Raw genomic sequence first — 17,690 nt, 5'->3', positions numbered from 1 at the left:
TTTTCGCTTCCCTTCTTTCCTCAGCTACTTGTAAAGCCTCATCAGACAGCCACTTTGCTTTCTTGCATTTATTTTTCTTTGGGATGGATTGAGTTGCTGCCTCCTGAACAATGTTACGGACCTCCATCCATAGTTCTGCAGGCACTCTATCAGGTCTAATCCCTTAAATCTATTCCTCACCTCCACTGTATATTCATAAGGGATATGATTTAGGTCAGAACTGAATGGTTTAGTGGTTTTCCCTACATTCTTCAATTTAAGCCGAAATTTTGCAAGAAGCAGCTCCTGATCTGAGCCACAGTCAGCTCCAGGTCTTGTTTTTACTGACTGTATGGAGTTTCTCCATCTTTGGCTGCAAAGTACATAATCAATCTGATTTCGATATTGACCATCTGGTGATGTCCATGTGTAGAGTCGCCTCTTGTGCTGTTGGAAAAGCGTGTTTGCTATGATCAGCGTTTTCTCTTGGCAAAACTCTATTAGCCTTTGTCCTGCTTCATTTTGTACACCAAGGCCATGCTTGCCTGTTATCCCGGTGATTTCTTGACTTCCTACTTTAGCATTCCAATCCCCTATGATGAAGAGGACACCTTTTTTTGGTGTTAGTTCTACAAGGTGTTGTAGGTCTTCATAGAACCGATCAACCTCAGCTTCTTCGGCCTCTGTGGTTGGGGCATAGACTTGAATTACTGTGATGCTGAATGGTTTGCCTTGGATTTTTACTGAGATAATTCTATTGTTTTTGAGATTTTACCCCAGTACTGCTGTTCCCACCCTTTTGTTGACTATGAGCGCTACTCCATTTCTTCTAAGGGATTCTTGTCCACAGTAGTAGATATAATGGTCACCTGAATTACATTCGCCCATGCCTGTCCATTTTAGTTCGCTGATTCCCAAGATGTTGATGTTCAATCTTGCCATCTCATGTTTGACCACCTCCAGCTTACCTTGAATCATTGATCTTACATTCCAGGTTCCTAAACAATATTGTTCTTTACAGCATCGGACTTTTTCACCGCCAGACACATCCATAGCTGAGTGGCCTTTCAGCTTTGGCCCAGCTGCTTCACTCTTTCTGGCGCTACTTGGAAATTCCCTCTGCTCTTCCCCAGTAGTATATTGGACACCTTCCGACCTGAGAGGCTCATCTTCTGGCGTCATATCTTTTAGCCTTGTGATACGTTCCATGGGGTTTTCTTGGCAGGAATACTGGAGTGGGTTGCCATTTCCTTCTCCAGTGGACCACATCAGAACTCTCCACCATGACCCGTCCGTCTTGGGTGGCCCTGCACGGCATAGCTGATGGCTTCACTGAGTTACGCAAGCCCCTTCGCCACAACAAGGCAATGATCCATGAAGGGGCCTCTCATGCTTACAGTACTGATTTTCTGAATGGCTAAATATTGGCTGTACATTAAGGAGCCAGAACAAAGGGCATGTAAGGGTGCAATGCCTAACTCCACAAAAGATCAGGCTACACAGGCACTGCTCTGAACCAACGGCATTCCTAGTGTTCTATGGAAGTGTGGCATTTAGAAAAATAATGTTTTGCAAAGCCTTCTGCGACAGCATCTTCGGCCCAGCCATTGAAAAGCACCCACTACCACCATCTAACCTACAGACCTGCTGCACACTTAAAAGACTAATAGTGTTCTAAATTCTTTTGAACACACTAAAGATCCGTGCGCATGTTGATTGCAATCTGCATTAGCAACAGTAGTAGACAAGCAAAGGTTGCTAGCCAATCTGGATTTATCAGTACAAAATTGTGGAGCATGACAGGGCACAATGGAACTCCATTTGGAAAAGGGAGGGTAGCTAGTTTATTTATTTATTTGATTTATTAGCCACCCATCTGGCTGGCCACTCCAGGCGGCGTACAATACTAATAACAAATTTACATAATCAACTGAACAAAACAAGGTAACAAAACACTTCTCTAAAAACCCTAACCCACCACAAATGACCTCCTGAACAGCCAGGTTTTTAAAGCCGGGAGGAAGCTCATCAAAGGGGCCATGGTAGAGGTCACTAGGGAGGGAATTCCACAGAGTGGGGGCCACCATAGAAAAGGCCCTCTCCCTAGTCCTCACCAGCTTCGCTTCTCCTGGCTGATAGGACAGAGAAGGCCATCTCGTTGAGTGGTGTCCCTGGTGTTGTTGGAAGCATCAAGGGCAGAGACTCCAAATCAGTTCTTAATGGCAAGGAAGCGGGGGGAGAATGGCTATACAGTACCTCCAGTATCAGAGGCAGTATGTCTGTGTATGCCAGTTGCTGGAGGGTGCTACTGTATTCATGTCCTACTTGGGGGTTTCCCACAGGCGGTTGGCTGCTGTGTGAACAGAATGCTGGACTAGATAGGCTTTTCGTCTGATCCAGCATGGCTCTTCTTGTACGTTCCTGGGGGAGGTCAAACCTGGACCATTAAGAAGCAAATAATTCCTGAGTAACGGGTATATCACCTTCCCCTTTGTACTGAATAAGCAAAGCCAGCTGGGATTGGAGAACAGCAGCAGTGCCCCACTATAGAAGACAGAGGAACCAGAGCAAATTCTAGCCTGCACTTATTTGTGAAATTAACTCTGGCTACCTGTAGTGGTCAACTTGAACAGCACCATCATGTTCTTGGCCAGTGCAGAACAGCCTTCCCGATGTAATGGACTACATCCGCCACACCTTGGTGGCTGGGGATGACTGGAGTTGTAATCTAACACATCTGGACGGCACCAGGTGGGGGAAGGTGATTCTAGCACCTCCACTATAGACATTTCAGATACAAAAAGCATAAAATGTTGTGGCTTGCAGGCACCCTTTCTGATGCTAGGGCACCGTTTTTAGCCCAAAGAGCTGTTGACGAGCTAGGAGGGTCCCTTGTTCTTCCACTTAGACACACTGGGCTCCTTCATCCATACCGCTGGAGCAGAAGAATCCAACAGCAGCAGCTCAGGCAGAGCCAGACATTTTGCATGCAGACAGTGTTCTGGTCCAATAATTTATTTCTATTGATACAAGAGTAAACTGGAAATACACAACATCTTGTACAATTAAGAAACACTGAAAGGGGCTGGAAGGAGTGCAGCCCCAGGGCACAAGCACAGTTCCATGGCACAGGCTTTATTGCACCAAGAGGAGGAACGGCATCGGTCCCAACACCACCGCTGGTGGGACAGAGGGGAGAGGACAGAGAAGAGCATGGTCCCCTGCGTTCCAGGCCAAACGCAGCCCATGGGGCGGCTATGCAGAACACAGCCACTGCCAGAACCGGCCAAGGGCCTCTCCTCTTATTAGGAGTGTAGCTACCCAGGCACAGTAGGGTCAGTGTACTAGGCCTGTTATTACTTCATTCATCCAGTTCCTTTTGCTCAGTCTGTGTATGTCAGGAGGTGTCTCTGAGTAGCCCTGCTCTGCTGAATTCATGGCAGCTGTTGTGGAGGGAGGTCCTCCTTAAGACACATCACAGCTCCGGAGCTTAGAACTACTTCCCCAGAAAGCTCCTCCAAACGGCTGTTGACAGACCTGCCTTTCCTTACAACAGACTGGTTCATTACTTTGATATATCGCATACAGGAGGAAGCAGGAACCATCTGCAGCAGGGTGAGCAACCTGTGGCCCTCCAGATGTTGTGGCCTACAACTCTCATCAGCCCTCACCGTTGGCTATGCTGGCTAGGGCTGATAGGAGTTGTAGGCCCAAACGTCTGGAGGGGCACAAGCTGCCCACCCCTGATCAAAAGCATCTTACGAGCACACACCTTCTGAAAACATCCCAGCCTTGGACATGGCATTCAGAAATCTTCCTGTTCCTCAAAGCGAAGCTAAAACGGTCATCTCTGGTCCAATTCCCTCCTAAACATGGGGCAGGTCTTTCCAGCTCAGCATTTCCCAGAGGCTTTGGAATTGGAGAGACTGTCCTTTGGTGGGGCAAGGGCCGCCTCATGGAAAGACACCACCTTGCTACGGAGTAAAGCTACTCAACCCAGCCAAGCGCCCACTGGAGTGAGGGAAGTTGGGCGCATTACACCGGAGTGAGAATACTCCAGTTTCTCTCCCACCCCCACCTCTCCCTCGGCCAAGGGAGGCACAGCACACCCCTCAACTACATCAGAGACTCTGGGGGAAGGTGCCACCCAGGGGGACAATCACTAATCCCTAAAGGGATTCCCTTTAGCAGCCCCAAGGGAGCTCCCAAACGCTGCATTGGTTCCCATGCTCCGTTTGAAGAGGGACTGAGGAAAAACATCACCTGGGGCCTGGAAGGGGCTCTATCATAGGGAGCAGAACATAGGCAATGAGGTTTGAAGAGGCTGCAAGGCTAGAAGGAAAGAGCCCTGTGGGAGCTGGAGCGTAGTACTGGGCTCTTAGGATGTTGCATTAGCAGGGTAGGTCTTAGTGTTGACAGGAGTGCTAGAAGGGGCCGAAACCACTCTCAAGGGCTGGGGCACAGTGCAATCTTCCAGCAAGGGCTGGGGAAAAGAGGTAAAGAATCAGCACAGGGGGGCTGGAAACCAATAGGCGGTACCACTGGATAGCACAGGGTAAATTAATATATACACTATCAGTCACCCCCAAAGGAAATTGATTGTGTAAATGGGGAAGATTCCATTCAACCCCCTTCTTCCAAGGCACAAGACTAAATTCTTATTGCATATTATTCTCTCTCAGGATAAAAATACCATTTAACCCCCCTAACCAGTCACCAACTGGTACAGTTTAAGGGATAGAGGAGGCCGATGCTGGGATGAATATGCCAAGCCAGCTCTTTTTTTTCTTTTCCTCCTGCTCCCAGAAGGTAGCAGGAGAAGCTGCCTCCAAAAGCAGCTATCAAACTGCTTCTTTGGTACTCTGGTCTCTTGCTCATCCCGACAGAAGGTCAAAGTTAAGGCACTTGATTCAGCAGCCATCTCTCAGACCAGCCACGGTGGGGCTCTCATCTGATGTGAACCCAACTCTCCTGCTGACCAAAACAGCAGGGGGGGGCGGGGAACCATCCCTCTTACTGAGAATTGGAGGCGGGGTGAGGGAGAACTACAAGGGGGCAGGAAAGCCTTTGATCTGAAGCTTTGGCCAACAAGATGTACTGCACAACTGCTAAGCAAATATATTAGTGACAAAGTCCAGAAAGCGCTTGGCATATTGTTCTGGATGCACCGTGGAGATTTCTGCACCAGCCTGTAGAGGGAGAGAAAGTGTCAACAAGCACCACAAATTACGCCCTTCTTCATAGTCAGTAGAAAGCGGGGATGCAGAACCTGAGTCCTGTGGCCAAATCCCACCCATCTGGGGTCCCAATCTGATCCTCTGGGGTTACCCAGATGGCCACATCACCTTTCCCACATTACCAGGCGTTTCCTGCTCCCTGCTACCTCCCCCACCCCCCAAGCATATCTTCTCGTGCTTTTCTGATTTTTTGTGCCACTTTCCCTCTATTCTAAAATACCTCTCCTAAGACCTAGTTACTGGCAGGAAGAGCTTTCGGCTAAAACAGGCTGGCATTTGAAGAATTTTCTGTATGTTTGTCTCCACCTCTTTTGCCTTTGCCCCCGCCCACCACTGGAATGCAACCCATGAGAACTTTACTGAAACAGAATTTGGCCCTCGGGCTGAAAGAGGTCCCCGCCCGCTCCCCGTCTTATGATCACAACAGGATCTGCAGTTGTGCCGCCCAAGAATAAAGTGGAAAGCTGGAGAGAGGCAACCGGGAGCAGCTCCTACGTGCAGGATAGGCTGCAGTTATGCCTTCTCTATTCCATCGTGATCATTTAATCAAGTCAGTCAGATCATTTAATCAAGTCACCCCTGGATCGACCACCCAAGACCCATTCAATTGTACCAACAACTGTACCAGATGGAGCTGTCAGAGCTGGATAACAGCAGCCACTGTCAGCAGCGGAAAAAGTACAGAAGCAGTGGGCATGGCAGGGGGAAGATAGAGGTCTGGTTCGCACATATCACTAATCCACGGTATGAGTGGTTGAATTCTGGGTTGTCATGATGTGTGAACGTGACTGCGCTAACAAATCATGGTTTGTTAACCACTCACAACCCAGAAAGAGAACCCATGGTTTGTTGTTGGGTTGCGAACTCTGGGTTGTTTAAATCATGGGCTGTCGTTACCCGTAAACGCAGAATTGTGGGTTGTTTTGCCAGGCTACAGAGGTGGCATGCAAGAGCGGTCCAAAAACCTAGCCACGCTACATGCTAATACTACAGCACCACAAAGACACTTGGAATACAGGGAGGGAGCATGCAAACAAGGAGGGAGACAACAGCCCAGGGACTGAGAAAACAAACTACAGCTTGATTGTCTGCCCGACAAACCCTGGTTAGGGCAATAAACCATGGGTTAAATAAACCATGGGTTAAAGTCATCTGCAAACAAGGCCAGAGGCTAGCTGCAGGCCATCTCCTGAAGAACAGAGCTCCCTTTCTAGCATTCCTAGGCTGCTGTTACAAAAGAAGATGCAACCAGACTCACCCCGTGCTTGACTGTCTTAGCTGCATGGGCAGCCTTCTTCTTGGCATCATACTGTGTCAGGATGTCAATGAGGCCCATGAAATAAACTTCCTTCTGGGGGCTATCTGGAAACGTTAAAAGAAAGTCAGTGAGGGCCATGAGTGATGCTACCTTCTGCACTGGGTCGCGTATCCCTGTATTATAGAACCTCATGGCTTGAAAAAGCCAAAATGTCAACACGCTCTACCCTAGCCTTTTCCAACCTGGTGCCCTCCAGATGTTTTAGACTACAACTCCCAGGATTCCTCACCATTGGCCATGCTGGCTGGGGCAGATGGGAGTTGAAGTCAAAAACCTTCCAAGTTGGGGATAGCTGCTCTACTCTAGTCTTCCAGTGGATGAAACCATACAGTCCAGGATACAAGTGGCCATATAAGTAATAATAAAGAGAATGTAACACAACAAGGTAGCTTACACAAAACAGGGAATGCCAAATGACTCAAGAGTGTGGTCCAAGCCAAATGCTAGAGGACACCTGCTCCCCCACCCCCGCCCAAGATTAACAGCTGATCTGGGAGAAGAGAATCCCTTCCTGACCCTAAATATAGCAAACAATTCAGGACTGATTAATTGATGCAATCATGTTCTGCATGTTCATACCCAATGCATCCTGCATTTTAGAGACAAAGAAACCAGGGGCAGCATTAAAGGTAGGCAGTAAACATCAGAATCCTGGCTATCAAACCTAACTCCTCTCCCAGAAGCCAATATCCCACCTCTAATAGAACTACACCCAGGGCCATGCACACTTTGCACCATCCTCTCTCCAATAATCCACATTCTGCACCAAGATAGACCCAATTCTGCAATCAAAATTATGCACATTGAACAGATGCAGATATTTGCTGAATTTGTGTATTTCATTTGGCTTTTAGAATCCAGACGAAGACAGATCTGGGGATTCAATCTACCTCAAACGGGGGATCAGAGGGCTAGGAAAGATTAGCAACAGGACATCTGGGGGTATCTTGAGGGCCTGGCTTGTAGTAGCTAGAGTCTGCAACAAGGCACTTGTCTGCCACTCTTCAGGGCCACAACAGGACCCACATATGGGTCTAGTACTACCCGTGAAGGGCAAAAAATGGAAGTTCCTTCCTGCAGATCTTTCTTAAACCTATTTGACATCTCAGATTCCATCAGATATTAGCCCAATTAGCTTTTGTGCACACCCAAGGGCTACTTTTTTATTATTTAAGGATGGGAATCTTCAGGCTGCTGAATTCTATGCCAGAGGCTAGGTAAAATACTTGCACTGCAACAAATGCACACACACAATAATCGAGCCAAGCCCAGTCTCTGAAATCGGAGGCTTTCTTCCCCAGATAACTCTCCACACCATCCATAATAGATCTCTGGAACAGACAGCAGCCAGAGTGTTGGCCATGGGTAAAAACATGGCTAAGGGCACAAACACAATGGAGTCAAAGGGGGAGAACAGACTTAGTGGTCCTGACTAATGACAAAGTTCTCTTGATGAAAACAATGTCAAAGAGTCTTGTGGCACATTAAAGATGAGGACATTTATTATGGCATGAGCTTCGTGAGCCACAGTCTTATTTTACAGTGGACTCTGCTCAACAAACGTTTATGCCATAATGAACGTCTTAAGTCTTTAAGGTGCCACAAGACTCTCGTTTTTGCTACAAGAGACCAGCATGGCTACGCCTCTGGAAATTCTCTTGGTGACTTACTTTCAGCACTCTTGGTGGCATAGACATCAATTAAAGGCTCGAAGTCGCCAGGCCCCAGGGGCTTGTGGGAGTTGAGATAGCTGCCAATGCCCTCCGGAGAGGTTCCATAGGAACCTACCAAGGCCACAGCCCCAGGTTCACCCTCTCCATCCTCCTCTTCCTCTTTCACTTCCTCTTCTTCTTCCTGCTCAGCTCGCTGCACATCATGGATCCCCAGTAGCAAGCTGTAGTCCATAATCTTGAGTTGCACTAGGAACTGAGCATGGGAAGACAACAGTCAGTTGGCTGGGAACTTAATGGGCTTGCTTCTTCGTTATTTATTACAAGCCCCTCCCCCCCACACACATATACATAAAACAAAGTAAGTTATTCAGCCATGCTGGCTGGGAATTATGGGAGTTGCAGTCCAACGCATCTGGAGGCACCAGGCTGAGGAAAGCTGCCCTATCATCGCTAGATCCTTTGCACTAAGCTTCTCTTCACAACAGTTAGAATGCTCAACATTCGTCAACATCCCAACAACTCACCTAATGGTGGGTGGGGAGGACCAGACTTGTTCCAGTAAAGTAGCAGCTCTGACCATTAGTCTTCTGTGAAATCACAGCAGCTCCACCAATGGCCACAGTGGGCTCCCAGATTGGAAGCGATACATGGTTGGATTCAGACTTCGTTATAACTACCTATGAAAATCAGTGAAGTCTCATTGCGACTAACTTAAGATCCATTGATTTCCATGGGTCTACTCTAAGTATGACTAAGTTTGGATCCAACCCATAGCCAGCCCATGTCTATTAGGATTGATCTAAAACTGCAATTTTGGGCAGAAACCTACATATTTTATACTCTAATTTGGTAACACATTCATATCTATGTAATCATAGTAGTGTCCTAAAATGGCATCCACAGAGAACTCCCAGCTTTGGAGATTTATACAGAGTTTTCAAGCTTATAAGAGCAGTGCAATTATATCTCAGCAAAATGCCCCCAAACCAACCACCCCTGTGTATGTGGGGGCAACTAATTACTTCATTCATATAATTTTAGTGGATTCAAGGGTAAGCTGTAGTGAGCCTTGGCTCAAAGAAAGCCCTGGTAGTCCAGCACGTTTCAGTTTATCGTCAAAATAATCTTGAGAGGCAGGTCAAGTTGGGTTAGTAACTTGCTCAAGGCTACCTAGCGAGCTTCGTGGCTGAGGAGGACTCTGAACCTGGATCCAGCCCTATCCAAACCCACCACACCACTCACTCCAGCATACTCCCCTCCCCTGCAGGGTCAGAGTCAAGCCCCCTGTTGCCTAACCCTGCGGGAGGCCATCCTCCAATCTGGGAGGAATCAGATTAACTCTTTACTCTGGACTGTGAAGCAGTTCTATTCCACACATTGCACAGAATGAAGGGGTAGACTCAAGTGGTTGACAGATAGACTGTACCACTTCAGGCTGCAGGCCAGGGGTGTTGAAGCCCATTTCGGAGAAGCTCTCAGGGGCCACATTCCAGTGGAAGCTGGGGTCAAGGGCAAAAGGAGTGGGGTCAAAAATATCAGCATATTTTATCTTTCAGCTCTTCCTGCCAGAAACAAAGCCTTAGGAGAGACATTTCAACCTTTTAAAATGGAGGGGGGGTATGCCCCAGCCATGGGCTGCTAAGGTTTGGAGGTGCCGAGATAGTGATAAATCAGATCCAGATTTACTTACAAGGAGTACTTTATTGAGTACAATCAGCACAAAGGCGTACCCAATGGTTGGATCAGACAGCTTCTCTGAACCCAGAGCCATGGGGTAAGATGGGTTTTACACCATACATGTTAGCAGTGAGGCAGCAAGACAACAGCAAGCGTTACTTAGCATTCATCTACACCTTTCCCAGCATAGGCTAACAGTGCTTGGTCAGAAGGAAAACAATCAAGAGCTTTCCCAGCACAGACACCTGCAGCTTTAAGGCAAACAAGCTTCACTTCCCAGGCACATCTTGATAAGACACTCTAGCTTGTTAGTATGGAATGAGCTGAGGCTGCGCTACTGACCTTCGACTCATCCTGGTAAATCAAGAGGCCTGTTAGGGAAAACAGCAGCCAACTGAACCAAAGCCAGAGAGCATTATGGATCATCTCTAAAACTATTGATAGCTTGGTTCAGGCCTAAGGCCTTACAGGGGGAAACCGCACAAAAGCCAGGAAACCACCAAAACATCATTGGTCAGGGGAAAGGAGTAGGGCCATCTGGGGAACCCTGGAGTGCTGGATTGACTCCCTGGACCTGAGATTCTGCACCTGTGCTTTAGATGATGTATGTGTATATGTAAATGTGTGAGAGAGATTTGTTTTAATGGTCCCCTGCATGAAGAAACAAAACAAAACACAAACCTCCCTCCATGTGATAGACTGGTACATCACAGGGGAAACGTTCAGTGCAGTCTTTTCCCTGATGAGCTTGTTTACCATGTTAAGAGGATGATTCTTAAATTTTTGTTTAACAAGGGCATTCAAAAATATGTCAGCACACCAACATCACCTTCAGTCTGAAGTGGTACAATCCAGAAATTCCACCACCTCATTCTGCACAAGAGAACAGCCTTTTAAAAAGGTATCACAATCACCTTCCTTGGCCTGAACTTTCCTACTAGTTAGACGTATCTTGGTCGAGAAACCAGACTTCTGCAACCTGGAGTGCCCTCCAGAAGCATTGGACTGCATCCCGCATCATCCCTGACCATTCTGGTAGGGGCTGATGGGAGTTATAGTGCAAAGGTTCTGGAGGGCATCAGGTGACCCTTTTGGTTAGAAGCTGAACCTCCAAAATGCAAGTTAGCCACCAAACAGAGAGGTGCCTGGTCATTCATTCAGCTTAAGGATTTAACGTGGAGTAGCTGCTAGCTAATTCACAAACAAATAAAAGGGTACATTCTCCCCACTCCCACCACCAGGAAAGCCATGTAAAGGGTTAACTAAACAGTATCACATTATCTTCTGTGCGGAAATTCATCTAGCGATTGTAACAGCAAGAACCAGAGGGCAGTATTTATCCTGGATTCATCAAGAATTAATAAAGGCAGTTTTCTTGTCTTTAAAAGGGAGTTTAGTTTCAATCCGAAGGTGGCACGTGTTGGGTGAGGGTGGGGGGAGAACCAACCCTCTCTTGGCAACCGATCCCCATGATTAATTGCCTGGGCTGTTCAAAGCTGTGTGCCTCATTTCTAACTGGAATGCATCCCGCTTTAACTCCCAGGCTTGGGTCCTCGTTCCAACTCCGCTTGCTTGACTGAAGAACCTTCAGTAATCAAGTGTTTTCTTCCCCCTGCTGGGAGGTCGGGCATTCCACCACGACCCCTCCAGCATCGCAGAATGGCTACTGGCACACCAGCAGGCGCAAGTGCAGTGCAACACTGGACATCAAGAGGCAGGGAGGCAGCACACAGCCCCTCCTCCCCCGAGCCCCCAAATGAGGCTTACGAATCTGCCCAGCTTTGCTTTAGGGTCATGTCTCATTTGCAAAATGTGTAAGGCGCCCTCATTGATGCCTAGAGAGAAGTTAAAGCTTGGAAGGAGAAGCGATTCCTAAGAACATAAGAAGAGCTATGCTGGATCAGACCAAGGGTCCATCTAGTCCAGCACTCCATTCACACAGTGGCCAACCAGCTGTCAACCAGGAACCCGCAAGCAGGGCACGAGCACAACAGCACCCTCCCACCCATGTTCCCCAGGAACTGGTGTACATAGGCATACTGCCTCTGGTACTGGAGGTACCACAGCCTTCAAGACTAGTAGCCAGTGATAGTCTTTTCCCCCAGGAATTTGTCTAACCCCCTTTTAAAGCCATCCAAAGTGGTGGCCTTCACTACTTCCTGTGGTAGCAAGTTTCATAGTTTAACTATGCACTGTGTGAAGCAATACTTCCTTTTATCTCTCCTGAATCTCTCACCAATCAGCTTCAGGGGATGACCCCAGGTTCTAGTAATATGAGCGGGGGAGAAAAATGTCTCCCTATCCACATTCTCCACACCATGATAATTTTGTAGACCTCTATCATGTCTCCCCTCACCCTCCTTTTTTCCAAGCTAAACAATCCCAGCTGTTGTAACTTTCCCTCATAGGGGAGATGCTCCAGCCCCTAAATCATTTTAGTTGCCCTTTTCTGCACTTTTCCCACCTCTACCTTTTCTTTAGGTGTGGTGATCAGAACTGGACACAGTATTCCAAGTGCGGCCGCACCATAGATTTGTATAGGGGCACTATGATATTGGCAGTTTTATTCTCAATTCCTTTTCTAATTATGCCTAATATGGAGTTAGGCTCTCCATGAAAAGTATTTACACATACTAATATACAGTATTTTGCATTTATATAGTGTGGGTGTGGGGAATCTGTGGTCCTCCAGATGTTGCCAGACTCCAACTCCCATCAGTCCCAGTCAGGAGGGGCAATTGTCAGGAAGACAGGAATTGTTGTCCAGCATCTGCCAGGGCACATGTTGCCCCACTCCCAATAGCGCTTTACAGTGTCCAAAACACTTCATGTCATTATTTCAGTAATCCTCACAGCATCACCATAAGTTAGGTCAGCATTATCCCCATATTACAGGGGTGGGGCTGAGGCTGTGAAACACTGGGTGACCTTTGGCAAGTCACTAAGTTCATATCTGGGACTTTGAACCAGGGACTTCCTGGCTCACAGCGGACTCTTAGCCAGGACATTACAACAACTTTTGTGACATAGTGCTATTTAACAGTTTCTCTCTCCTCACCCGCCCAGCCTACCTCACAGGGTTCTTGTGAGGATAAAATGAGGAAGGGAGGAACTATGGATGCCACCCTGAGCATCTTGGAAAGGAAGGACAGGATAAAAATGTGGTTTTTTTGAAGTACAATAAAATAATACTCCTGAAATCCTTCACAGTCCTTCACAAATTCACATGAATGTTAAAAGAACGAGGCTCTGCTCCAGTCCACCAATTCCTTTCTCTGCATCAATCACAGAAAATGTATTTATGCATCATCATAAATGTACTTAATATTTTATACTGCACATTTAAAGCATTCAAAGCGTTTCACATACTATGTCAGTAATTCTTACAACAGTGCCACAAGGCTGAGAACCAGTGTGGTGTAGCATTAAGAGTGTTGGACTAGAGCTGGAGAGATCTGGGTTCAAATCCCCACACAATCATGAAGCTCACTGGGCAACCTTGGGACAGACACTTATATCTCTCAAACCAACCTACCTCACATGAGGATAAAAAGAGGGGAAGGGGAGAGAGAAGAACCACGTATACTTGGAGGAAAAGGCAGGAAACAAATCAAAAATAAGCAGGCCATTATACAATAAGAGTGGGCTGTTATTTCCACCATTATACTGCCAACTGGAGGCTGGGAGACCACCTAGTGCAGCCTTTCCCAAGCTGGTGCCCTCCAGATGTGTTGGACTACAACTTCCATCATTCCCAATACATCTGGAGGGCACCAGCTTAGGAAAGGTTGATCTCTTGCATGTCTGTGGCTGCAGTAAGATTAGAACTGGAGGCTCACACAGCTTCTATTACAGCCTCCCCCAACCAGATGTCCTCCAGATGTTTTGGACTAAAACTGCCAGCATTCCTAACCATTGGCCATGCTGGCTGGGCCTGATGGGAGTTGAAGTCCAAAACATCTGGAGGGCACCAGGTTGAGGAAGGCTGCTCTACTAGCTCTCCTCTAGAAAACGGAGGAGAATTCTGGGATAATCCCACCTTTTGGGGAGGAAGAGGAAAAGAAAGAGAGAACGTGTAGTTGTGTGTGTGAGAGAGAAAGATGAACAGTCCCGAAGCAAGACATTCCTTCCAGCCAATGCCTGTGGAAGAACCCAATGCTGTTTTGTTCACATGAATACATCCCAAGCAGATGCTTTCGCACAGATAGCTAGTGGAAGGGCATTCATGAGCCGAAGAAAATCTCAGACAGTTTTCCTAGGAGCTGTCACCAGGCAACTTCGATTTCTGCATGCAAAAAGCTTCAAGTTCTGTGAAATCAAGGAAAGTTACTTTCTGGCATTTCCCCAATTTGGGTCAGCAGTGGTATCGAGAGTTGTGCAAAAAAAAAAGAAAAAAAAAAGGCCAACCTACTCTGAATGTTTGGGAGAGATTCAGCTGATGAAGGCAAACGGCTGCATGGTGTACTGGGCTAGCAATTAAGACAGTGAGCATCTGCAGTCACCCCATCCCCCACTATCACATGCTATTAACAGTCATTAAGGCTAATAGGGTGGATCTTGCACTGCAGAAGCATTTCCAATTCTGCAGACTCAGTCCCTGAGGAAATATAATCGCTGATGAGATACTGGCTGCAAGCATCTTTTCTAGCCTTGGAAGCCAACCTCAGTTCTTGTCTCATTACGGCAAATGGGGTGGGGTGGAATGTGAAGTCCAGAAGCCTGGGATCAGACAGGTATTTGAATCTCAGGATTATACTTTTAAGTTTCTATATCTCAAAGCTATGGATGCAAAAGTTATACAGCCATGATAGCAGCCTTGCCTGGAAGCTGAAAAATGGTAAAAGCAGAAGAAGAGTGCATAAAGAGACAGCCTGAACACAGAGACTACCTGAACACAGGAGTTGGTGTGGGTTTTTAATTCCCATGGAGTCTTCCCTACATCTCTGCCCTGCAAACAAATCTACTCGCCACTGATTTGAATCCTGATTCAGTCTTCAGTTTTGCCTCTTCCCTCACTTCGTGTGGGCTGGCCACCTTTTAAAAAATTATTGTTTAAAGCACTACTTGTACAATTACACAATTACAAGTTCATTCGGTGCCTTACTTTTTTAAGCCAATCAGTGCAGGGGTTTTAAAGTTGGAAAGCCACTCCAGTGAAAGGAAGAAACATGGATTTGGGATGTCACAGTGCCAGACAATAAGCATTATGCACAGCTAGCTTCTGTTGCGAACTGGCCTCGCCCAAGCTCAATCCTGGAGAGAAGATTGCATCCCATCTCTCACATTTATCTACACCTGTACACACCCTAATAGGAGCACAGTCATCATAGGAGACAGTTGAAAGCAATCTCCATCCTCTCACTCGCAAGTGGCTGGCCGATTCAGATACTGGTGGGGAAAGTCTTTAAAAAATCCCCAACATGTTTTTTTTTAATGTAGCTTTTGATGCTCTGAAAACCCTGCAGTGACGAGAGCACTGCACCAGTCCAGAAGCACTTTTGGAAGCAATTCCCTTTGCCTTCTGTACATTTTACTGCAGGATTTTAGGAATCTTTAGGAAAAGATATTGAGTGTGTGTGTGTGGGGGGGGGGGGGTTAGAGTATTGTCGCTCTCCCACTGACCTTCTGGAATGCTCTATGCAAAGTGAGAATGGTGGCACTCTTGGGTCTTGGCAAAATGCCCAACCTACCACCTTCTTGATCCAGCCCCACAAACACTGAAATGCGGGTATGTTTGCAATTGGTCCACATCCATCAGTACCTCAGAGCAGTTATTCTCGGTTTTTCAAAAGCCAGAGCAGATACCTTCAAACCGACTGCAACTCCACCACAAAACCCTTCAGTACAGAATTTGAGAATGCCTTGTCCCGGCCCTCTCCTTTCTCCTCCCACGCTACATGCCGCGTCTCGAAAGTGGAAGCATACAAACTGCCAGCAGCTCATTTTCCTGGCAATAATCACACCATGGCATAACATTTCCACCTGCTGAGGGATACTTCCTGCTTGTGGTTAAAAAAAAAAAAAAAGAGACTAGCAGGTAGCTCTCTGATCGATGACTTCAGAGGACTGCATCATTAATGGCATGCAGCAGTGAATAAAGCCCACTAAACCCACCCTGAGCAAGCCTGGGATGAGGAGACGGTTGTCTCAAGGCCCAAACAGTGGGAAGGGGCAGAAGGAAGCAGAAAGATAGATCAGAAATGCAGGGTAAGATTGGGGACCAGAGGGAGGGAGGAGAAAGAAGCAGCAATGGCGGAGTTGTCAGGGGGAGGCACCTCGTGCGAAGCAGGTGGTAAGGGAGCCCCTGTAGCACCACTGCTTCCTGTAAGGGAGCCCCTGTAGCACCTTCCTGTGCCACTGAGGCAGTAACATGCACCAATGCTGCAGCTCATCTCCACATTACCCCAGTCTCCAGAGGGACGCCGCCAGCGCAAGGAGCTGCTGATCTTCCCATTAGCCCCAGGGCTCCTCATGTCACCCCAGTGGCTCAGGAGTGAGGGACACTGCATGTGAGCCCATCACACCAGCACAGCATGGGACCCTGCTCAGAGGCAGAGAGGCAAGGGGCTTGCTGAGGGCTGCTGGAGACCACACAATGGCCAGACTTTTAGTCTCATCAACAAATACTTACACACAACTCTTCGGAACTGGGGAGGGGAGAGAACAACCCTGCAAAATCATTTCTGCTCTTTGACACCAGTATGGCAAAGCTCACTAGAGCTCAGTGGGCTTTAGAATAAGCTCGCCATTAGGAGAGATTGTTCAAAAAGCAATCCTATTCAAAAGCATGGCTGTATAGCTCCTGCAAAAGTCCTTGTTTCTATATCAGGCCTAGGCCCAGAGAGCCACAATACCTCCACATCTCGCTTTAACTTCTCCATGAAGTCTCTCTTGGCCTCTTCACTGATGTACACTTTCTGGTTCATGTTTAGAAAGTCAATGTCTTTCAGGGTCGGCAGTTCCTTGCCCTAGAAAAGAACAAACACATATTTGGAGGAAAAGGAAGTGAGACAAGAGTCAAGACAAATGCTTGCCAAATTCAGACTTGGATGGCAGGACCAGATGCATCAAATAAGGAGTGGTGACACAGTCCCGAAAAACCTAAGCTGGGTTTCGCATGGACACTGACTGTATGTATTTTTAACCTTGTTTTCATCTTCTTGTAAGCTGCCTGGAGAACTTGGCTATAGGGTGGCATTTAAATACTTGGAACACTAAAACAACTCCTGTTCCGCTCTTACTGAGACTGGAATTGAAGTAAGGAAGGAGCAGCAAGATCAGTTTTGAGAGCAGTACACACCCTTATTCCTGAACTACCTGCCCAAGAGAACATCACAAAGCAAAGCTCCTCTAGACCTCTTGATTGTGGCCTTAAAAGATTCTCAAGCAGGTGAATTCATCGTCCAGTGCCATATTTCTTCTGTGCTCCCACAGAATCACAACATAGCATACAGAGTTGTGCCTATGACATTCAATTTCTACAGGTTTTTTTTTTTAAACGTACATAGGAAACTGCCTGATACCAAGTCAAACTACTGGTCCATCTAGTCCACTACTGCCTGCTCTCATTGGCAGAGGCTCTCAGGCAGAAACTCTTTCCCATTACCTGCGACCTGATCCCTTTAACTGGAGATGGCTTGAATTGAACCTGGTACAATCTGCATGCAAAGCAGGTCCTCTAATATTGAGCTACAGTCCCTCTTCCCTTGGTTTTACACTTCTGACACCTTATAATTTTGATAGCAAAAACATTTAATTCTGCAATATTTGCTAATGCCCATACTTGCTCATACTTTAAGGTATATT

At 47.1% G+C, this 17,690-nt stretch overlaps 1 protein-coding gene across 2 annotated transcripts in view; it reads right to left on the bottom strand.

The window, feature by feature from the left end:
• Positions 1-20: 20 nt before the first annotated feature.
• The window catches only part of PIP4K2C (phosphatidylinositol-5-phosphate 4-kinase type 2 gamma), a 44,546-nt gene continuing 26,876 nt past the window's right edge, over positions 21-17,690 (bottom strand). For both annotated transcript variants that reach the window (XM_084836627.1, XM_084836628.1), the window contains 4 exons: positions 16,739-16,852; positions 8,205-8,460; positions 6,475-6,578; positions 21-5,168 (listed from right to left, as the gene is read on the bottom strand). In XM_084836627.1, the coding sequence (XP_084692753.1) occupies positions 5,088-5,168; positions 6,475-6,578; positions 8,205-8,460; positions 16,739-16,852 (555 nt within the window). In that variant the 3' untranslated portion in view covers positions 21-5,087. The remainder of the gene's footprint in view (positions 5,169-6,474; positions 6,579-8,204; positions 8,461-16,738; positions 16,853-17,690) is intronic.

This window comes from Heloderma suspectum, chromosome 2 (assembly GCF_057233095.1).
Source record: "Heloderma suspectum isolate Gila_16-S chromosome 2, 16-S_ref, whole genome shotgun sequence".
Lineage (NCBI taxonomy): Eukaryota > Metazoa > Chordata > Lepidosauria > Squamata > Helodermatidae > Heloderma > Heloderma suspectum.
The sequence above is the reverse complement of the archived record's forward strand: the minus strand, read 5'-3'. Positions and strand labels throughout refer to the sequence as shown.